Source organism: Hyperolius riggenbachi, chromosome 5, assembly GCF_040937935.1.
Source record: "Hyperolius riggenbachi isolate aHypRig1 chromosome 5, aHypRig1.pri, whole genome shotgun sequence".
Lineage (NCBI taxonomy): Eukaryota > Metazoa > Chordata > Amphibia > Anura > Hyperoliidae > Hyperolius > Hyperolius riggenbachi.
Genome location: NC_090650.1, coordinates 435635067 through 435659366, shown reverse-complemented (window position 1 = coordinate 435659366; position 24300 = coordinate 435635067). Strand labels below are relative to the sequence as shown.

The following is a 24300-nucleotide window of genomic DNA, read 5'->3' as shown; positions in this document are numbered from 1 at the left end:
AACGGAAGGCGAAGTCTGCACAATCTCACTATATCTCATATGTATCTCATATCTCATGTATATCACATATGTCATAAGTAACATGCAGTCAACTGTTTCTGATTCTGTAAAAGGAGGACATTTTCATGAACTTTTGGAGTGCCTGGAGGACAGAGGAAACCATGCTAAACAAGAGGACATGTCCTCCTTATGGAGGATGTCTGGTCACCCTAACATTAGCAGGAGCTTTTAAAATCACAAAACACTTAGAAAAGCTCTTCCGGCGTGCACCAGCCCTCATAGAGCCTGTTGTAAATGCAGCAGGTATAATACATGAATAAAGGTTATATTAGCTGCCCTGCATTATATTATCTCACATCTGCAAAAAAGAAGAAAAAAGTCCATGCACAGGAACATACACAGCTTATGAGTGCAGCTCACCAGTCCACAGGATAATAACTTCAAAAGGAAGAAAAAAGTACTGGTGCACATCCAGCTAAAATATTTATTTATCCATTTAAAATTTTGTTCATCAAAAATAGACACAAACCAGCAGGACAGAGAGAGGTACAGGCAGTGAATAGTCTACAGCCGTTTCGCGCCTCTAAAGCTGTGACGCATCATCATTATCTCACACCTCCTGGTTGCTTCTCTTCCCACATATCTTTATAGAACCTCCTCCTACCCATAATGCAGCATGGAGGGGCTCAGAGGTGAAGGTAGCAGTGAATGTGTGGAGGTGTCTGATCGGGACACACAGGTCATAAAAGGACAGCCGCCCGGCCTCATAATCCAGATATATCCCGACTCTATTACTGGAGACATTGACAGGTAACCGGATAACTTTACTGTCATGTCCCACATAACACTGATTATTATACCTGTACAGACACCAGGACTTGTTATTATTTCCAATCCATGACTGCTCTCCTCTCCTGGCTATACTGGGGTAACACATTCCTACATTCCACCCCTCTGATTTACGGACATCCACTTCCCAGTAATGTCGCCCTGAGGAGAAACTCTGTCTGCTGATCACCTGACAGTAATCCTGAAATCTCTCTGGTGTTTCTGGGCGATTCTGGCTGATATCTGACCTGGATACAATTTTCAGGTCCTCTGATATATGTAGATTATTATTAGCTGTGTTTATATCCAGTAATATGTCTGTAGCCTCCTGTATGATGCAGCCTCCAGCATGGCCTGTAACAACCAAGCGCAGCGCTGGAGTGGAGGGCCCCCATGATAGGAGCTAGCTTGGAAGTGTAGGGGTTAATGTAAAAGGGTGGGGGGTTGAGCTTAGCCGTGGCCGGGAGCCTGTGTATTGCGGGGATCGAAGGGGTGGAGCGGAAGAGGAAGTGACGTCGGTGGGGAGAGGCCAGACGCACAGGGGGCATTGAGGAGAGAGGACGCGTTTTTCACCTCTCTCCTGCGGAAAGTGCGCCATGGCAGACCCGATCGAGGAGCTCATCCAGCGGGTAAGGAGCGAGGCAGAGGCCCGGGGGCCACAGTGGGTTGCCATACAGATGTCCGCGATGACAACCAGCGGACCAACAGCCCGCAGCAGCTCCCGGGCGACCCGACCACCAGATAGGCTGAGCCCGGCCGCGTCACCGCGCACCAACAGGCGGGCAGGGAGCCCCATACAATCACCGCCGGCTCCCTCTTCCAAGCGGCCATCCAAAAGGGGGAAGGGCCAGTCACACAAGGGGACAGAGAGACCGGGGTCATCAGGGGAGGCCGCACACCTTGTGCCACATGGAGGGACAGCAAGTGAGACTCCTCAGCCCGCGCCAGCGCCCCTCAGCAGCACAGCGCAATCATCACAGGCTGCCAACCAGAACAGGCCTCAGGATTCACCCGGGCAGGCTGCGGTCCATGCGGACACAGCTGGGCCCAGCCAGGCGCAGGCCAGACGCAACACAAAAACAGCAAAGCCCAAAGGAAAAGGTGGCAAGGCGGCCCAAAAAACGGCTGGAGCAAAACCTCAAGACAGCAGATCGGGCAGCCGAGGGAGTAGCGGCTCGCGCAACCAGAGCGTGCGGAGCCAGACACCACCGCCCAGCAGCAGATCTTCAAGCAGGCACAGTGGCGTGGCTACCCCCAGTTCTGCCAGTCATTCGGGACGTGGCACGGAATCGCCTAACGAGGAGGCTTCATCCCAATCGGAAGACGAGGGCGACAGAGGGGATCCAGGTCGATCCAGGGTTTCGGCTGGCCGGGACGGACGTCCGGCGCAGCCAGGTGAGACAAGCCTTACTTATTCATTTCCAGTTAATCGCAATGTTGGGGGTTTGGGCGGGTCGATAATAGCTCCACAGAGTGGGTTGGTAGTGGCCCAGCCTCAGAGCGACATCTCCATGTCGCCGGCTCTGTCGTTTATGAATACATTATTGTTGGGAATTAGGGATGCGCTTCAAGGTGGGGGAGCCAGTAATTTGGCATCCCCCACGACGGCCTGGGTTGCTCCGGCGGTCATAGCCCCGTCAACAGGGGCCAGCACCATGCTTCCCGCACAATTGGGGGCATCTTTGCCCCCGGTAGCAGTACCGGCTGCAGTCTCAGTGGTGGCAGCTAATACGTCAACGGGGCCCGCCGTGGCGGGCAGTAACGAAGTGGAATCAGTGAGGTTGTCGGACTCGGCAAAGAGCGAGTTGTACCTTTGCCTCGAAGCCTCATTGGGTACGCACTTAAAGAAGGAGGTAAAAGAAAAAATTTGGAGGGGTGAATACGTAGAAATTTTTTCTTTATTGCAGCTTTCCAAGTTTAACCTTGACGGGGGAAAGCATGACGAGAATAAGAAGGAAGATGAGGAGCGCAGGCGATACAGGCTTATTCCGCGCACACACCAGAATTGGTCGCAAGCGTTCGCCATTTTGGCAAGCGTAATAGGGGAAAAACAACCCGAATGTTGTTCGGCGTTGTTTGGCTATCAGGATAGCATAGCAGAAGCGCATAGATCATACGGAGGCAATTCTTGGCTCCGTTATGATGAGGAATTTCGCCAACGAAAAGCTGTACGCCCGGAGATTCGCTGGGATCATAAGGATGTTATTCTCTGGATGAAACTTATGATCCCGGCCAGTAAAGGATCTCAGTCCTTTCAAGGGGGGGCCAGCAACTACAGTAGTTCGGGGCAGCTGGCCCACAAGCGCCCAGGTGTATGCTGGAAATTTAATGACAGCACCTGTAAATTCGGCACTTCCTGCCGTTTTAAGCACGAATGTGCCCACTGCGGTGGTGGACATTCAGGGTCTCGTTGCTATAAGCAGAATAGGAGCAGGAGTGGAGAGCCTTCCGGAAAAAGGGAAGACCCCAGTGATGCTTCAAAGGATGGAGGGGCACCTAAATAGATACCCAGATACTGAGGCGGCGAAATTTTTACGTAAGGGGTTTGCAGAGGGGTTTCAGATTCCTAGTACGGGGGCCTTCCGTCCCTCCCCGCCCTTTCGAAATTTACAATCGGCAACCGCCCATCCAGAAGTTGTGTCCGCAAAATTGGATAAGGAAGTGAGGCTTGGCCGGATGTCCGGGCCGTTCATTGTTCCTCCGTTAGAGGATTTGATAGTCTCCCCGTTAGGTATTGTGCCAAAAAAGGAGCACGGGTCCTTTCGCCTTATCCACCACTTGTCTCATCCCAGGGGTAGGTCCGTTAATGATGGTATTGACCCTGGGGATGCGGCAGTAGCCTACACGTCATTTGACGTGGCGGTGAGGTGGGTCAGGCGCCTGGGTCAGGGTGCCCTACTGGCAAAGACCGATGTAGAGTCAGCCTTCCGTTTGCTTCCAGTTCACAAAGACAGTTTCCATCTTTTGGGCTGTTTTTGGAATAATAAATATTACATAGATTGCTGTTTGCCCATGGGCTGTTCCATCTCCTGCTCCTATTTCGAAAAATTTAGTTCATTTGTAGAATGGGTGGTAAAGGAGGAGTCCGGGTGTAGTTCAGTCATACACTACCTGGACGACTTCCTTTTTATGGGCAAGGGTGACTCTTCCACATGCGAGTACCTGTTGGCGACTATGCGTCAGATTTGCGCAAGCTTTGGAATTCCTTTAGCGGAGGAAAAAACGGAAGGGCCCCAGACTGAAATTAAATTTTTAGGCATTACAATAGATTCCATAGCAATGGAATGTCGGTTGCCGCCAGACAAGATTGAGGATTTGCAAGGGGCCATTGCAGTAGCATTGTCGCAGAGAAAGATCTTGCTGCGCACGCTGCAGTCGCTGCTTGGGAAACTCAATTTTGCCTGCAGAATTATCCCGATGGGCCGAATCCTCTGTAGAAAGTTAGCCTTGGCAACCGCCGGGGTTTCTTCCCCACACCATCGGGTGCGCCTTCGTAGGGAACACAAAGATGACCTGCGCATGTGGCAGGCCTTTCTTTCCGAGTATAACGGCCGGTCGGTATGGTTGGACGAGACCATCCAGAATCACGATCTGGAACTCTTTACCGACGCATCGGGTGCTCACGGTTACGGGGCGTTCTTCGCGGGAGATTGGAGTGCAGCGGAATGGCCGGAGGATTGGAAACAGGCAGGGTTCACGCGGAATCTGTTACTCCTTGAGTTGTTCCCAATAGTGGTATCGGTTTCAATTTGGGGTCCTCGCTTGTCTAACAAGCGAATAAAATTTAACTGTGATAATTTGGGGGTGGTCATGGCTATCAACCAGGTGTCAGCATCTTCGCCACCGGTGATCCGGCTGTTGCGACATTTGGTTTTGCTATGCTTACGGCAAAATATGTTTATATATGCGGCCCATCTGCCTGGAACCGAGAATGACGTAGCAGATGCGCTTTCTCGATTTCAGTGGCAACGGTTCAGGAGTCTCGTCCCTGGAGCAGCGCAATCCGGAATTCGTTGCCCACAGGAATTATGGGAGATCCCCTTTACAAGATAGAGGACTGGATGTCGCAGGCCTTGGCTGATGGAACTTGGTCATATTACTCGTCAGTGTGGGAGCAGTGGGATAAGCTGTCGGCTCAGGAGGGCTGGTCATCGCCAGGGGCAGACAAGTTGTGTCAGCTTCTTCACTTTATGGTAGAGAATGGCACAGCGGGGGTATCACCCCCGGCTATGGCCAAGAAGATGACCGCGCTGGCGTTTTTGTTTAAAATAAGGGGGGAAGTGGACATTACCAAAGATTTCAGAGTAAAACTTGCGCTGCGGGGTTTTCGAAAAAACCCGGTGAGGAGAGACACTCGTCGTCCTATCACATTCGAACTCCTCACTACCCTTGTTTTAGTATTACCGGATATTTGCAGCTCGGAATTTGAAGCGATATGGTTTAAAGCAGCTTTTGTGCTAGCCTTCTTTGGGGCCTTTCGCATTAGCGAATTGGTTAGTCCTAACAAAGTGACAGCGACAGGGATATTGGAGAAAGAGGTTGTGGTGTAGGAAAGATCGGTAGAGATTTTTCTACGCCGGTCAAAAACCGATCAGGTAGGGAAGGGGAGGGTGATCACTTTGCAGAGTATAGCGGGGTCCCCTATTTGCCCGGTAAGAGCACTGGCTCAGTTCGCGGCGGTGCGCCCAAATCTTTGCACATCATTCCTTTGTCATTTGGATGGGGCCCCCCTGACTAAATTTCAATTTGTAGCAGTGCTGCGAAAAGGCCTGAAGAGGGTGGGGGTTTCCCCGTTAGAATTTGCATCACACTCCTTTCGCATAGGAGCTGCGACGGAAGCGGCCAGATGGGGCTTAGATGAAGGTCTGATCAAAAGGATCGGACGGTGGGAGTCTGCCAGATTTCGTTCATACGTTCGACCCCACCTAGTTTAAATGTGTTTAATTGACGGTTGGTTTTTGGTTTTGGTGTTCTTTTCTTTTATTTTCTTTTGCAGATGGCCCCCCGCTTCTCGTTTGGATCATAGGACATTCATACGTGGCACGAGGTGCCAGGAGAGCGCGAGCACGACCGGAAGGGAGACAGTTGGGCTTCCCTAGATCCCAGGCTTGTATCAGGTGGATTGGTGTGCCGGGAATGACGTGGCCCAGAGTCCTCCCGGAGTTTCGCCAGTTTGTAAGCTGGGATAAAGCGCCGGATGTATTAGTTCTCCATGCGGGGGGCAACGATTTGGCCTCTCGCACTACGAGGCAAATCATCAAGGAAATTAAAGGTGATTTCTTAACGATTAGGTCCGAATTCCCGGCCACGGTTATTGTATGGTCTGAGGTCATAGCCAGAAATAGTTGGAGGTTCGCCAGGTCGGTTGACCGCGTCAACAGGGCTAGAAAAAAACTTAATAGGGAAATCTCTCGTTTTGTTATTAACAACGGGGGGGGGTGGCAGTTCGCCACTTGGACTTGGAGTCCGACACTGGGTCATTTTTGAATAAGGATGGAGTTCACCTCAATGAGATTGGGATTGATTTATGGACCCTGGCCTTGAGTGATGGGATTCAGAGGGCCCTACAGATTTGGGCCTCACGGGCGTAAGGTTTTAACTCTTCTCTGCAAGGTGAAACTCTTCTCTGCATTCAGGACAGGAATAAACTCCAGCTCCCTCCTGTGTATCCAACACCTGATCTATACAGAGCCGGCAGAAGTTGTGTCCACATCTCAGGGTCACAGGATCTGTATAAATGGTCAGACAGATGGAACAGTCCAGCTCCTTCCTCAGATCAGCAGACGCCATTCCTGACAGCAGAGGAGAGAAATGAGAGTGAAAGTCTGAGAAGTGCAGAAACTAGAAGGTGTCTCATTTCTTGTACAGGGTGTGGTGCAAACATACACCAAGGAACAGAAAATGTCCTGAACCTTACAGCCCCCTTACAGCCCCCTCCCCAACACAGTTGCAGTTAGAAATGGTTTGAAAATGTGCAATCAATATCCTAAAGGGAAACTCTGCATTTACTGAAACACGACAATTTAGTTCAGCTCTTGCAAGGACTAACAGCAAAAGCAAATTCAGCTTGATGAACTAATGCTAAACACATACCTCCCACATTTTTTAAATAAGAAAGAGGGACACTTTAGGACACGCCCCTGTCACACCTTTAACCACGCCCCTAACACTCCTGACCATGCAGATCACAAAGAATTCAGAATCAAAACATGTCGTTTCATCATTCAAACCACACTGGTCTTTTCTATTATCATTAGTTTTTCTTAAATTGTAACATTTGAAAAATAAGAAATATATCAATTTAATTGATGGAAATAAAGTTTAACCACATAAGGACCACAGTCTCTACAACCCTTAAAGTGATCCTTAAGCCTCCTAAAAAAATGAGTTTTACTCACCTAGGGCTTCCCTCAGCCCCCTGCAGCCGATTGGTGCCCTTGCCGTGTCTCTGCGATCCTCCCGTCCCCACCGGCGGCAACTTCCGGTTTCGCCGTCAGGACCCGACAGGCTGGGAACGCGAGTGATTATTTGCTTTCCCAGCCACAATATCGCCCCCTATTGCTGCTCTGTAAATGAGATTTTTTTTTAATTTTTTTACAAACAATTGTCCATTTACAGAGGTATTTCTCCCAACCAGCATGGGTATGTGTAAAAATACACCCCAAAACACATTATACTACTTCTCCTGAGTACGGCAATACCACATGTGTGACACTTTTTTGCAGCCTAGGTGCGCTAGGGCCCAACGACCTATGAGTACCTTTAGGATTTCACAGGTCATTTTGACTACTCCTCACGGTTTAGGGCCCCTAAAATGCCAGGGCAGTATAGGAACCCCACAAGTGACCCCATTTTAGAAAGAACACACCCAAAGGTATTCTGTTAGGAGTATGGGGAGTTCATAGAAGAAGGGGTGATTGGGTGCAAACAAGGGTCTGAGGGGGTGATCAGGGGGGGTCTGAGGGGTGCTGTGGGCAATCAGGGGGCAGGGGGGGGCAGAATCAGTGTGTTTGGGTGCTTACTAGGGGGGCTTCCTCCTGCCCTGGTGGTCCCTCAATCACTGGGACCACCAGGGCAGGAGGCAGCCTGTATAATATGCTTTTTATACATACTATGCGGCAGATCGGGGGTTAACAAACCGCCGGCGCTTCCAAACGGCCGTCGGGTTGACGTCACGGGTGGGCGGAGCCTATTGCCGGCGGATGTGCGCATATCCCAGCGTGCGATCCCCGGCCAGTTAGTCCCGCAGGAGCCACTGCCGATCGGCGTATTGCGGTCCTTGCGGGGTCCACTTTGCCGCCGCCCATAGGTAGTGGGCGGTCGGCAAGTGGTTAGTGTCAGTTAAAGACATATTAACACAGATCTGTACATCGATCAGGAAAGAGGGTGTCATGCTGGTGCGTGACGAGAACAGACACAGGAATATACAATACAATAATAAGGTCTAGACCAGTCTATACTCGTGCACAAGTAAATCTCGAGGTACAAAGTCGTAAGGCTAATCGTAGTCAATAGCAGCCGGGTCAGTAACGGGTATCAGATGTCAGTCATATTACAGGGATCAGACAAGAGCAGAGTCAAGGTCAGGCCGAGTCAGTAACAGGAATCAGATGACTGAGATACAAAATCGACAGGCAATAGCGGAGTCAAAAGGCAGGCAAAAGTCGGTACACAGATAAATATACAATAGATGTGATTTCCTGGTAAATTACAATTTACAGCTATCAATGATCAACTAACAACGACTGACTAACTGGAGTACATATATATGGCGAGTACCACCATATATGATGTAGCTCAGAAGCTAGCTAGGGCCAAGAACCAGCAAACTGATTAGTATCAAGGCCAGTGAGTGAATGAATTCACTGACCTTAAGTACATCTCCAAAACCTCCGGAAACCACCCTCAATCAGTGACGTCACTTGTGACTTCTTTTACCATCCTCCCTGACCCTCCTCCTGAGCCTATAAGGCTCGCTCCTACTCGCGTGCGTGATGCGACCTTTGGGTCGCACGCATGCTGGAAGACAATGGCAAAGGAATGATCTCGGGGATGCCGCCAGAAGATATCGGCTGCGGCAACCCGCCGCTCGCCCGGACCTCGCCGGAGGATCTGCCGCCAGAAGGTAAGATTGTTACAGAGGGAAAAGGGGGGGGGGATTTGGTTCCAAAAGAGGGACAGTTGGGAGCTATGCTAAACCCGGCCATTCCAAAGTATTCCTAGTAGGTACTGCTAGAGATGCCAGCCTGCTGCAATCAGTGGATTGTGGACCCTGAAGAAGCAGTGGAGAACCACAACACACATCAGGCCGGACCTCTCCTCCACCTCCAGGTTACCTTACTATGGATCCCTTTCCCTGGACATGGGGGGTTATTCCTCATACACTTCCCTGATTTATGGCAGATGATGCCCATTGGGCATTGCACACATTGTAGGAGGAGTTACATTGGGGGAGATAAGTATAGACATGGGCAGGGCTGGCCCTGAGCAAGACTTGACTTTGGTGCCCCTCAGGATTTCCACCCCCACGCTGGGTCATTAAACAATACCGACAAATAAGTGACAGACAAGCACATTAGGGTGTATTCACTATGCAGAGGTAACATTGCTGTGTGTATGAAGAGCACAGTAAATTCACTGTGACTTACACCAGTTGCGCAGCACATGTGACACTAGCAGCACGCACATTACTTAGATAATGCGGGCTGCACTAATACACAACTGGCATAAGTAATGCTGCCTTTACCCAGAGATGTGCTGTGTGTGCAGCTTTAGTGAGAGTCTGGGGGAAAGAGTGAGGGCTGGTTGCATTCCAGCGGTTCTGGAGGTGTGGCTAGCTTGCAGGCACAACAAAAGTATAATTTGCATATTCAGCAGTGATGCATTGTGGGAGACCTCAGAGCTCACTCCAACCTGAATTATCACAAATACCTTCTGTTTTTGGAAAACAAACTTCTGTTTTGCATAGCATTTTAGTAAGAAGGTTTTTGGCCCCTTACACACTCCTGGGAGTTCTGGTTCACCATGAGCTTGCTGGGTAACCTAAATTCTACAAAAACCAAAGTACAGATTTTGGCTCCAATTTTGAACATGAAAAGTAGGAACATGCTTGCATAGCTATTAAAAAATACTTAGACATTACTTGCACATTGTAGTTTTAGAAGACTTGCTTATTGATAGTTGTTCTTTAAAGTGAAGGTCCGAGAAAAATAATAATAATAATAATAATAATTACTTACCCGGGGCTTCCTGCAGCACCTGGCAGCCGCTATGTCCCTTGCAGCAGCTCCGCTCCCCGCCGGTGGCACAGGGTCCCGTCCGTTACAGATTGCAAGGTCAGCATCTACTGCGCCTCCGCTGACGTGGTCCGGAGTGTTCTGTGGAGGCGCAGTAGTTCTGCTTCTGCGCAGAACACTTCAGACCACCGATTTCATTGGCTCCTGACCCTGTCATCACTAAAAGCTAATCCCATTGCCTTACATTGATTGGCAGGGTAAGGAACCAATGAAAAGGGCTCCTGACCGGCGCACAGCGCTCTGCTGTCATATTGACTGCAGAGAGAGAAACCTGCGGCGGAGATAGAACGGCGTGACCGGCAAGGACGACGGATGATTGCCGCGATTTATCGGAAAGCGCTGTTTTACCGTGCCAGCAGTCTCTGGTCCTTAAGGGGGCAGAGACTGCTGGTACGGAAATAGTTACTATCAGTATTTTACACTTTAATAGTAAAATAGTATGACAGCAACTGTGTCACCTATACAGAGCTGGGTAAGAGATTACGCCATTTAGGTTACCATTGCTGCATATAATTTGCATATAATTGGCAGAGTAGAAAAAAAAGTGGCATTTTCTGCATTAAAACGCAGAACAATTCAGATACACTCCGTTGTGTCACTACATAGATTACAAATGGCCCATATTGGGGTCACATAAACCTACAGAACTATGTCATCCTCATATGATGAACCAGCAAGCTCGCCTCTTCAGGTTGAACTAGACCTAATAGCCCCATTAATAAAAGATATATCCTTTTTACAATGGAAGAGCAGAGGCCTCCGCCTATTAAATGATATTTGGGATGGGGAAACTATAAAAGAATTTGCAGACATGTTTAGGGGTCATCGGGGCTGGGTATTAGATGGGAGGTACATTTCCCCGGTATTTGGACTATGGTCCCTTTAAAGGGGAACTGAAGAGAGAGGTATATGGAGGCTGTCATGTTTATTTCCTTTTAATCAATACCAGTTGCCTGGCAGCCCTGCTGGTCTATTTCTCTGCAGTAGTATCTGATTAAAACCAGAAACAAGCATGCAGCTAGTCTTGTCAGATCTGACTTATAAGTCTGAACCACTGAAACACCTGATCTGCTTCATGCTTGTTCAGGGGCTATGGCTAATAGTATTAGAGGCAGAGGATCAGCAGGGCTGCCAGGCAACTGGTATTGTCTAAAAGGAAATAAACATACCAGCCTCCATATACCTCTCTCTTCAGTTCCCCTTTAAAACCTTGTGTGGTCCTAGGAAAGGAGTCCGGATTTTGGTGGCAGCAAGCAGTTGCTGCTTGTGTTTTTTTCTTTTCAGGGCCGGACTCCTGGGATGGGAGGGAAGGAAGGAAGGGCGGGCCTTCCCATCCCACCTAGGTACACACCTGGTTGTCATTGGGGCTGAGAGCCTCACTAATGTGGTGTTGATCAGATGCTAATTTATGCATAAGAAGCAGCCTCACAGGCAGTCTGAGGAGAGGTGTTGGAGCAGTAGCATGTCTGCTACAGAATCTCCTGACAAGGAATATTGGAGATCACTTGATGGAAGCCAAACCATACGCTGGTCTGTTGTTAGTATGGCATTGGCCTGATGGAAAAAAGAAACTTTGTTTGAACATGCTGGACTTTATACTACAAAGCTGAAGTAAGCTGACTGTTTATTTTCCACTTTTTACTTCTGAACTAAAGCGGTTTATCTTCTGCTGCACAATAAACGGACTTTATTTTATATATCTGTGTACTGCGTGCTGGCTGCGACCCCCTCTAAACTTCACACATGCAAAACCAATACAATCTACCCAATAATCAAATATTTACTCACTTAAGATTAAAACATTGGACCATTACTAACAAACCCCAATTTCTCCAGCTGCCTCCAAAAATCCATTTACTACTAAACAATACAACTACTGCTAAAGGAGGTATGTCTAAATGGTACCAATATAGTATGGAAAAGAATAACAATTCCTTAACAAAATACATCAAATCTTGGGAACTTGATTTAACCACTTCAGGATTCTGCGTACGCTTAACTACGCCCCTGAATCCGGAAGTGGTTTCCATGGACGTCAGTTCACGGAGGGTGTGCCGATCGCGGCTCGCAGGGTAAATGTAAACACGAGGGGAAGATCTTCCCTGGTGTTTACATATATACGGCGGTGCTGCGTAGAGATCGGCCATCCCCGGCCTCTGATTGGCCGGGGATCGCCGGCATCTGATAGGCTAAAGCCTATCCTATCCGGCGCAGGACGGCTTTCCGTCCTGCGCCGCACACAGGGGATGGGAGAGGGGGGGAAGGAGGCAGAGGGAGGGCTAGTGCTGCGGAGGGGGGCTTTGAGGAGCCCCCCCCCCGCTAGGCACAGCAGCGCGGCGGCGATCAGACCCCCCCAGCAGGACATCCCCCCAGTGGGGAAAAAAGGGGGGAGGTCTGATCGCCCTGCACGATTTCTGATCTGTGCTGTGGGCTGAAGAGCCCCCGCAGCACAGATCAGCCAAACCACCCGGAATCCGGAAGTGGTTAAATACTAATATCTCCACCCAACAGATCCAAACAGCATTTAACCTAGCTTCTAAACTCTCTAGATGCATATCCCACTGGGAGCTCCTACAGAAAGATTTTTAAAATGGTATATTACACCCAGGAAGTTGGCAGCCTTCGACTCCACCCAATCTCATTACTGCCGGCGCAAGTGTGGTAAAGTAGGAACCCTCCTCTACACTTTGTGGGAATGTCCCATAATAAAAGTCTTCTGGTCTAAAGTGCAATCCTTGTTACACTCCCTCACAAATACAACTAGCCAAATCCCCCCCCATCCTTAGCATTGCTCAATGTAGGAATGGTCGATATAACCCCAACACACAGACCAATTGTCTTTCACATACTGGCAGCTGCTAGATCCTTAACTCTTCAAAACTGGAAATCAGAGGATATCCCATCCATTTCACAGCTTAAATGTTTGTATGTAAAACATTTCATTAGAACATAGGATCAGATCCAGATGCCTAAGTCCAAAGACTCCTCCATACTATCTCCCTCCGAGGCCAGATGGAATAGAATAAACTATTCTGACCCTATACGTCTATAACACTAGGAATAGAAACAAGTATTAAGTGAGATCCCTCATTTGCCAAACTCAGCCCGTCCTACACTCAATATCCTATTCTATAGAATACCAAATTCTGGTATAGACATGAGTACATCCCCCCTCAAATGAGAGAAGTAAAACAGCAGAATAACGTCTAAGGATATATATTATCTGTTATATGTTCATATGTTTTGTTAGTTGTAAGTTTTTGTATGATGTTATATGATACCACCAGGTGAAATGTTTCTAATGTCTTTCATCTAAGGTTAACACGTATATAAGCAGTGATCACAAAAGCAACCATTGAGGTACATAGAAGCTTAGCTCTGTTAACTGGTCTCGGAACCTTTACAGCTGCTTCCCCCCTTGTACGCTGGTACAGACTTGGAGAGGCAAGCACTGCAATAGATTCATGATATATAAATTACTGACCTTTATATGCTTATCACCTGGTATATACACTATATGGTGGTTAAAACCCCTTCTGTTATTGTTTTGTACCTTTGTGTACTTTTGTAATGATGTTTGTGTTATAATTCAAATTTCAATAAAACATGTTTAATGGAAAAAAAAACCCTACAGAACTAGAAACTCTGTTAATACTTAAAGAGGAGATACTTAAAGGGACTCAGAGCTGACAAAATTAAAAAGATTTTATACATACCTGGGACTTCCTCCAGCCCCATGCGCCTGGATTGCTCCCACGCCGCCGTCCTCCGCGGCCCACAGCTTCGGGAACTGGGTCCCATCACTGATGTCATCGTGCCCTCTACGTATCTCTCCAGCAGCTGCGGGGGGGGGGGGGGGGGTTGGCATTGGAAGACAGGTGGTTGGATTAGGTACCACCAAGGAAGGAGGCATAGGGCTAGGCATCACCGTGGGGGGGGGGGGGGGGGGGTGTCTTAGGGTTAGGCACCACCAGGGGAGGGTTAGGGTTAGGCATTGGCAGACAGAGGGTTGTGTGTAAGATTAGGATTAGGTTTAGCCACAGTAAAATAGTAATAGTAAACACATAGTGAACACTAGCAGCAATCCCCTGTGTCCTTTCTTCCAGACGCCTTTTTTTTTTTGCATGTATTCCTTTTTATGACCATGTCCATTTCAGGCCACATCCCCTTCAAGATAAAAAAAAAAATGTAAAAAAATACACAGAGCAGAAAAAAATATTCCTTTATTTGTAAATCAGATCCCGTCACCATACATTGCAGCAGCTCCATGATTCATGTGCTGTGATAATCGGGAGAAAACAGCCAAATACAACAAATGCAGTTTTATCCACAGTCAGTGGCGTAGCAATAGTGGATGCAGAGGTTGCGACCGCACCGGGGACCTTGTACCAGAGGGGGCCACTAGGGGCGCTCCTCAGCTGCAGTATTACCTCTTTAATGGTGCTATGCTGGTAATGATCACTTCTATATGTGCTTTGAATAGTGGTAATAATTAGCAAACCGTTCCCCTCCTACAGAAGGGTTCTGTTGGGGTTACAAAAAAAAAAGGCGTCACTTACCTGGGGCTTATAGCGCCCCCTGCAGCTATTATGTCCCACGCCGTCACAGAAGCCGCTTCCGTTCATCGCTGCCAGTAACCTGCTAATTATTCATCTGACTAGACGAATAGTACTGCGGCTGCACGGCCACATGCGTCCTCACTCCGGCGCGCGTCAAAGGGAGCTTACTGGTCAGGTGCAGTACAAGAAAACTTTGTACTGCGCCTGTGCAGTAAGCTCCCAATGACGCACGCCGGAGCGAGGACGCACGTGGCCGCGCAGCCGCAATGCTATTTGTCTAGTTAGATGAATAATTAGCGGCTTACCGGCAGTGACAAACGGAGGCAGCTTCAGTGACGGCGTGGGCCATAATAGCTGCAGGGGGCCGGTAGAAGCCCCAGGTAAGTGACGCTTTTTGTTTTTTTTTAACCCCCACAGAACCCCTTTAAAGGGAACCTAAACTGAGAAGGATATGGATTTTTCCTTTTAAAATAATCCCAGTTGCCTGACTCTCCTGCTGATCCTGTGTCTCTAAAGGCTCATACACACATCAGACTATAGTCTTTGGAAAATGAAAGATCACAGACCAATCTTACCCCCTTCCATGTAGTATGAGAGCCATACTCTACACAGTCTATTCTATGGAGCTGCACTCCCCATCAGACAGAAATCTTACCCCCTTCCATGTAGTATGAGAGCCATACCTACACAGTCTATTCTATGGAGCTGCACTCCACATCAGAAAAAACTCTTTGCAAGATGCTGCACACACAGATGCTGTACAGACACAAAAGATCAGTACCTGCAAAAGATCTGTTCCTACCAAAAATCCATTCCTGCAAATTGCAATGATAGTCTATGAGATCTGCAGATCATCATACACACCTTGTTTAACTGACATTCATCTGCAGATCATCATACACACATGATTTAACTGACATTCATCTGCAGATCAGATCCACCAGGATGGATTTTCAGATCTGCAGATGAATGTCAGTTAAACAAGGTGTGTATGATGATCTGCAGATCCCATAGACTATGAATGCAATTTGCAGGAATGGATTTTTGGCAGGAACAGATCTTTTGCAGATACTGATCTTTTGTGTCTGTACAGCATGTTTGTGTGCAGCATCTTGCAAAGATTTCTGTCTGATGGGGAGTTCAGCTCCATAGAATAGACTGTGCAGAGTATGGCTCTCATACTACATGGAAGGGGGTAAGATTTCTGTCTGATGTGGAGTTCAGCTCCATAGAATAGACTGTGTAGGTATGGCCCTCATACTACATGAAGGGTGGTAAGATTGGTCTGTGATCTTTCATTTTCCAAAGACTATGGTCTGATGTGTGTATGTAGCCTAATACATTTAGCCACAGCCACTCAACAAGCATGCAGATCAGGTGCTCTGACTGAAGTTAGGGCTGGTGCACACCAAAACCTGCTAGCAGATCCGCAAAATGCTAGCAGATTTTGAAACGCTTTTTCTTCTTTTTCTGCTGCGTTTCAGCTAGCGTTTTGCGGTTTTGTGTAGCGGTTTTGGTGTAGTAGATTTCAGATATTGTTACAGTAAAGCTGTTACTGAACAGCTTCTGTAACAAAAACGCTGGCAAAACTGCTCTGAACAGGCGTTTTTCAGAGCGGTTTGCGTTTTTCCTATACTTTACATTGGAGGCAGAAACGCCTCCGCAATCCAATGCCTCACCCCGGGAGGATTTGTTTCTGCAAAACGCCTCCCGCTCTGGTGTGCACCACCCCATTGAGATACATTGACCAAGCGGATCCACATCCGCAAGCGGCTGCAGAAACGCTGAAAAAGCCGCTCGGTGTGCACCAGCCCTCAGACTGGATTAGCTGCATGCTTGTTTCAGGTGTGTGATTCACTCACTACTGCAGCCAAAGAGATCAGCAGGACTGCCAGGCAACTGGTATTGCTTAAAAGGAAACATTAATATCCCTCTCAGTTAAGGTTCCCTTTAAACCTCTCATGCTATGGATGTCCTTGGCAGGTTTGGTTGCACCATATGAATTATGTATAAAATGCTTGGGGGCCCAATGTAAAACTTGCACTGGGGCCCAATGCTCTTAGCTACGCCACTGTCCACAGTCGTCTATTTATTTTACAATTATAATAGGTAAAAAACTGAGAAATTGAATTTTCCCCTTCTTTTCCCCCTGAAAATGATAATAAAGCAAAATAGTTTGTGATCAAAAATCCCACAAAGAAATTGTAACCTGTATAGTATATTCATTATATACTTTCATTAAAGGGAATCTGAAATGAAAATAAACTTATGATATAATGATATGTATGTGTAGTACAGCTAAGAAATAGAACATTAGTAGGACAGATAGGAGTCTCATATTGTTTCCAGTAAAGGAAAAATTAAGAAACTTCAGCTATCTATGCAAAATAGCGTCTCTGAGCTCTCTGACCAGCTACAGAGCTGTTTTCTGAAGCACTTATCTCAACCTGTCTCTCACTATTACTTGTGTAAAGTTTTTTGCCAGGAAGTTCAGGGTCATTACCTCTGCTCTGTTTCATCATTTAACTACCTAAAGACTGCCCCGCGCCAATGGGCAGCAGCCCCAGGACCGCCTAACGCCAATTGGTGTCAAGTCCTGGGGCTCTGATTTGCATGAGATCGCACGCAGGCTGCTCGCGCATCTCCTGCTCGGGGGGGCGGAGCTCCGCCCCCTCTGCAGTCTCAGAGCGGCGATTGCCACTCGGAAGACTGTTAGACGGTGACGCCGTCTTTTCTGTTAGTACAGCGCTGCGATCAGCAGCCAGCACAGTACTGGGGACAGTCATGTGACACGGCTGTCCCCTTGGACAGATGATCGCAGGATTGGCTGGCTGGGGCGGAGGGAGGGGTTTACAAATATAAACAAAAACGAGGCATAGCAAAAAAACAAAACAAAATAACACTAACATAAATATGTATTAAATAAAAATAAACACAGGGGGGGGGGGGGATCAGACCCCACCAACAGAGAGCTCTGTTGGTGGGGAGAACAGGGGGAGGGGGGAATCACTGGTGTGCTGTGTTGTGCGGCCCTGCAGCTTGGCCTTAAAGCTGCAGTGGCCAATTAACAATAAAAAGGCCTGGTCTTTAGGGGGGTTCAACACTGCGGCCCTCGAGTGGTTAAAATACTGAGTGTGGTTTGTAAACTGTAAATATGACAGAATGACGCAATGTTGTAGAAAAAAAAAGCTATATAATAGGAAATAAAATTTTTGACTCTTTCCTTGGCTACCAATGTTCTATTAATTATCCGGACTACACATACAATTCATCATATGAGTATTTTTCTCTTCAGTGTCACTGTAAGGTGCCCATACACTGATCCTCCCATTGGATTCATACACCTGATTACCTCCCCCAAATTATCATAATTTTGAATGATATTCATCTAACATCAATCATAATTATTGATTGCTTTGGCCAGGAAGGGGGGGGAAGTGTGCATCTAAGTTTTCCTGGCGGACCCCACAGGTCTCCCATAAAAAATAGTGATCCCGGGTTCCTACAGGGTGCGTGGTCCCAGAGGACAAGCGGGGTCACAGAGGACAGGCGCCCTGCAGGGGACCCCAGGGGATCACTATTAGATGGGGAGACCTGGGGGGGAGGTCAGCCAGCCCTGCTGCGGCGGTTCCATAGATTGCACAGTGTGTGGCAGGAACAGATCCCTCTATGATCAGATCTCTATCAGGGAGGGATCTGTCTGTTGGACACATCGGGCGGCCATCTGCCAGTGTATGGTCACCTGTAGCAGCTATAAGCGGTGATGAAGTTGTGGCTGAAGCAATAGAGACAGAGCTGAGATGTGACAACTGCTCTGGGCCAGAAGATGACAACAGCCTCTAGATGTGTTGTGGTGACTCCGCAGCTTCTATACACATCATACAGCATTATCTTATATTACACATAAATCAATGTATAAATGACTTGCTGCACCAACTCATAGATCCTCATCTCCTCCTCAGTGACCTCCAGCTGCCTGCTCACTCCCAGTCAGACTGAAAAACTCCCCCTTTAGTCACATGGGCATACAGGAGGGAGAGTGATTGCTCTGTCAGCTGAAGCCACGCCTCCCTGCTGCCTGATAGCCTATCATGGTTGTTAGTCTCTAGTAGGGAGGTGTGGCATTAGACACGGGTGGGAGGAGTGGGGAAGTGAGCAGGCAGCTGTTAGTCACTGAGGAGAGGAGGAGGAGCTATAAACTGCTGTCACAAATACCTTGCCTGTTTCTTTAGCAAAAACAACAGTTGTTTTTATATTACTTTCTTCATCCTGTTATTAAAATAAAGCTATATTACATACATATATGCAATATAAGACATGGGCGGGAGGAGTGGGGAAGTGATCAGGCAGCTCTTGGTCGCTGAGAAGCTATAAACTGGTGCAGCAGCATTTTACTTTTATATTTTGTAAAATGTTTATCTACAGAACATTCTATGAAATACATATAAAATATGAGCGGCTGAACTCGTGTGACGTCCTGTATGAGAGACGTAACTGACAGTCTAATCTGCACATCTGTATGTTGTGTCCTTCTCAGGCCTCCAGTGTGTGGCAGTGATTGACTCTCTCCTACAATATATAACATCACAGTTACTGCAGATGTTCTATAGACAATGGGTCTGTAAAGACTTCCTGTGTTGCTGTTATCAGCCAATCACATTGCAGCTGTCATGTACAGGTCAGACAATGGAAGGACAAATCTGGATCCCCCCTTCAGCTTCAGGGCCTATTTACACAACACGTGGATCCCACATGCAAATTTCCGCATCCAAAATGCAGCACGTTAGTGAAGGGAGCGATTTCCATTCAATGCAAATTTTTGTACGTTATGCGGTGCGTAAAAAATCTGGATGGTAAGCTGCATTTTCCACCTGCGGGTGGGATCTGGATGCGAATCGTGTCTAATGTAAGTCAATGTGCCGCATATAATTCACATTACAAATGCTTAAAATTCGCGTTGCGAATGTGAATTTACCCACAATGCACAACACCATTTCCTTTTGCCTGTCGTCTTGTTGCTAGGCAGTTTTCAAATTGCATATGCAAATTTTTGCATGAAAACACATATGGCAATTTAAAAATGCATTAAACCGCATGTGAATCCCAACGCATGCTAGTGGAAATAGGCCCCCACCAATCATCTCTATTACAGGAGCCTCTGTCCCTCTCTCATTATAAATGTTCCCTTACCGGGAAATTCCACTTTCCTTATAAATTACCAAATATAGAAAAGTGCTGCACAAGTCTCTCTGCAATTTAATGTTACTACAAATTATTATTCACTCTGCAGCCGGCTAACAATTTCCAAATACTAATAGCAACTCTATTTACTCCTCTGTGCAACCATGGCAACTGTACTCTGTGTGCTCTGTTTGGAGTACTGTTGCCATGGTAAGATTGTCTAGAAACACCCATCTTGCTGCAGGAATAATTTGCCGCACAGAGGAGGATATGGGGACACGTGTTCCAGTGATATCTGTCTGAGGAGAGATTTCCACCCTTTTCTGGGGAATTTGCTCTCACTTCCTGTTAGGTCTGTGAGACAGGAAGTGGAGAGAAATCCTCTCTATGGTATCACCGACAGCAATATAAACTGGATAAAGGCTTCCCTTCTCTTCACTATTTAGAGCAAAAAAGACAGATGTTCAGATCTCCTGGTTGCTGTACAGTAAGGGCTGGTGCACACTGGGAGTGCTTTTTAAACGCTAGAGATATTATAAGCTCTTGCTAATGCAATGCTGTGGGGGATTTTTACAAAATCACATTGCTCCAGTGTGAACACACACACATAGGATAACATTAGCTAGGGTGACCAGATGGGGTCGGCTAAAAAGGAGGACAGAGACCGCTAGAAAGGAGAACAAATACTGTATGACCAAATAACTCCAACTCCACGGTCACCATCAGAGCAGGATCATTCACCAGGCAACCTAGGCAAGTGCCAGGGGTCTAAGGGCCTGTTTCCACTACACGCAGATTGGATGCAGAAAAAACTGACTCCAATGAATGTCTATGGGAAAATCTGCATCAGAAAAATTGTGTTTAGTGGAAACAGGCTCATAGGAATTCATTGGAGTCCGTTTTTCTGCATCCATTCTGCGTGTAGTGGAAACAGGACCTAAAGGGTGTCAAGAGGCCCACCTGCTTCTTTCTTTGACCTCTCTCCACTTCAGCTTACCAAAGGCACCACAAAGGGGTGGCAAATCTAACCAACTTGCCTAGGGCCCCATTACATCTTAATCCATCTCTGGTTAGTACCAATGCCATACGTGACAGTTTCTTTTCGTCCTGCTTTAGAACATGGACATTTTGTCTTGTGACAATCAGGAAACTTGCAACTTCTCTGTTAGACATTTCTGTTTCTTCTTCATTTGATATTTTACAAAAAGTATTGGTTAGTTGCGCTGTTGGAACTGGAATATAAACAGTGTTGCCACGCTCCCACTTCTTACGGTTATAAATATTGATAACGTGGTAACGGAAGGCGAAGTCTGCACAATCTCACTATATCTCATATGTATCTCATATCTCATGTATATCACATATGTAATAAGTAACATGCAGTCAACTGTTTCTGATTCTGTAAAAGGAAGACATTTTCATGAACTTTTGGAGTGCCTGGAGGACAGAGGAAACCATGCTAAACAAGAGGACATGTCCTCCTTATGGAGGATGTCTGGTCACCCTAACATTAGCAGGAGCTTTTAAAATCACAAAACACTTAGAAAAGCTCTTCCGGCGTGCACCAGCCCTCATAGAGCCTGTTGTAAATGCAGCAGGTATAATACATGAATAAAGGTTATATTAGCTGCCCTACATTATATTATCTCACATCTGCAAAAAAGAAGAAAAAAGTCCATGCACAGGAACATACACAGCTTATGAGTGCAGCTCACCAGTCCACAGGATAATAACTTCAAAAGGAAGAAAAAAGTACTGGTGCACATCCAGCTAAAACATTTATTTATCCATTTAAAATTTTGTTCATCAAAAATAGACACAAACCAGCAGGACAGAGAGAGGTACAGGCAGTGAATAGTCTACAGCCGTTTCGCGCCTCTAAAGCTGTGACGCATCATCATTATCTCACACCTCCTGGTTGTTTCTCTTCCCGCATATCTTTATAGAACCTCCTCCTACCCATAATATAGCATGGAGGGGCTCAGAGGTGAAGGTAGCAGTGAAGGTGTGGAGGTGTCTGATCGGGACACACAGGTCATAAAAGGACAGCCGCCCCGCCTCATAATCCAGATATATCCCGACTCTATTACTGGAGACATTGACAGGTAACCGGATACATTTACTGTCATGTACCACATAACACCGATTATTATACCTCCACAGACACCAGGACTTGTTATTATTTCCAATCCATGACTGCTCTCCTCTCCTGGATATACTGGGGTAACACATTCCTACATACCAGTTGTCTGATTTACGGACATCCACTTCCCAGTAATGTCGCCCTGAGGAGAAACTCTGTCTGCTCATCACCTGACAGTATCCCTGAAATCTCTCTGGTGTTTGTGGGCGATTCTGGCTGATATCTGACATGGCTACAATTTTCATGTCATCTGATATATGTAGATAATTATTAGCTGTGTTTATATCCAGTATTATGTCTGTAGCCTCCTGTATGATGCAGCCTCCAGTTACCCCGGCTATTATATCAGATAACCCCGTGTATAATGTGTGTGAGATGAGAGCCACATCCAGATCCCACCCATCAGGTCTCTCTCTGTCCCCCTTATCCCCCTCCTCAGTGTCACACAAGTCACCTGTGTGTGATTCCTGTAAGACAGTCAGTGGGTCAGTCATGTTACACAGCTCCTCAATGTGACCCATCTTCCTGGACAGCTCGGCCTTCTTTATTTCCAGCTGCTGAATGAAATCAGCCAATGCCAGAGAAAGCTGCTCCTCCTGCCTGGAAACCTCTCTCAGGACTCTCTTCTCCAGGTCGTCCAGCTGTCTCCTGAGGTCTCTAAACAGGCCAGTGACTCCCTCTGTTACACCAGATGACTTTTCATGGACTTTACTTTTGTTCTCCTGCAGCCTCTGGACTTCTTTCTCAGTCTCCTCTGTCTTAGTGATCAGTTCCTGCAGATCATCTCTCAGTTTCTGTTTCTTCTTCTCTGAAGCCTCATCGAGTGTCTCCACATTGTGACCCTTGTGGTCTCCGGCCAAACTGCAGGACACACAGATACAGGCAGCATCTGCAAGGCAGTAATACTCCAATATCTTCTTATGGACGGAGCCTTTCCTGTTCTCCAGGGAAGTGGTGGGGTCACACAAGACGTGTTCTGGTGACTTGCTGTGGACTCTCAGGTGATTGTCACACAGAGAAGCTTCACACATCAGACAGGACTTCACAGCCGGTACAGGAGAGTGAATACAGTAAGTACAGAAGACTCCAGTCTCTTCCTGGTCTGGCTGAGCAGAGCGGAAACTCTCCACAATGTTACACAATGTTATGTTCCTCTGCAGTGCCGGCCGTTCCTGAAACTCTTCTCTGCATTCAGGACAGGAATAAACTCCAGCCCCCTCCTGTGTATCCAACACCTGATCTATACAGAGCCGGCAGAAGTTGTGTCCACATCTCAGGGTCACAGAATCTGTATAAATGGTCAGACAGATGGAACAGTCCAGCTCCTTCTTCAGATCAGCAGACGCCATTCCTGACAGCCGAGGAGAGAAATGAAAGTGAAAGTCTGAGAAGTGCAGAAACTAGAAGGTGACTCACATTTCCTGTACAGGGTGTGGGGGAGAGAACCTCCCAGCCTCTCTGTATTAGAGATGGGAAGTTCGGATCTTTTCAATGATCCGGATGATTCGAATCACATCATTGAAAAGATCCGGATCTTTGATCCGAATCTCGGATCATTTTACTACCGAAGCATTGGGGGTGAAATGACTAGCAGGACAGGAGAAGGGGGTGGACACACAGAGAAGGGGAGAAGATGGACAGAGGGCAGGGAGTGGACAGAGAAGGGAGAAGGGACGAGCAGAGAGCAGAAATGTTTGTTTGCACACAATACCCACATGCTGCAATCATATGCTTTACATGTATTTCACCTATATGCTCATCTGTATACTCTGAATGCAAACGTCGCACAGTGAAAGAAAGCATTCCCAGAAGTGAAGTGCAGCTGTTTAGAGCGAGTGCAGGAGGATCATATTGCACATCAATCACAGTGCCTGCAAAGTTACTGAGCTGTGCTGAGCCAAATGTTTCCAATGTGATCACTGTGCAGCACTACGGAACAGCCAGCCTATAATGAGCAGCACATTGCAGCCAGTATGTGTGCTCTACACATATCTGGCAGTGGCACCCATGTCCCCTCTCTCTCATCTACCTGTCTCCCTGCAAGGCTGCCTCCCATCCAACAGAGCGATCCATCTCAGCTCTGCTTCCAGGACCCCGCTGCCGGCTGAGAGGGGGGCGTGTCTCTCCTGGCCCCGCCCCCTTTTGCGATCCGAATCACTCATTTTGATGATTCGGATGATTCGACTCACAAAATAGATTCGGATCAAAGATTCGAATCGTTCATGATCCGGACAACACTACTCTGTATGACAAACACACTAAACTGCAGAGCAGAAAGCTTCCTAAACCTTAC

The 24300-nt window shown here is 47.3% G+C and overlaps 2 protein-coding genes across 2 annotated transcripts; both read right to left on the bottom strand.

Moving 5' to 3' along the window:
• Positions 1-610: 610 nt before the first annotated feature.
• Positions 611-1426, bottom strand: LOC137519476 (tripartite motif-containing protein 14-like). Its single transcript, XM_068238431.1, has 2 exons — positions 1402-1426; positions 611-1182 (listed from the first exon to the last, which is right to left on the bottom strand). Exons 1-2 carry the CDS (start codon positions 1424-1426, stop codon positions 611-613), a joined length of 597 nt encoding a protein of 198 aa, XP_068094532.1.
• A 16201-nt stretch (positions 1427-17627) lies between these two features.
• On the bottom strand, positions 17628-23359 carry LOC137519229 (E3 ubiquitin/ISG15 ligase TRIM25-like). Its single transcript, XM_068238099.1, has one exon. It carries the CDS (start codon positions 23354-23356, stop codon positions 21770-21772), a length of 1587 nt encoding a protein of 528 aa, XP_068094200.1. The 5' UTR covers positions 23357-23359; the 3' UTR covers positions 17628-21769.
• Between the last annotated feature and the right edge of the window lie 941 nt (positions 23360-24300).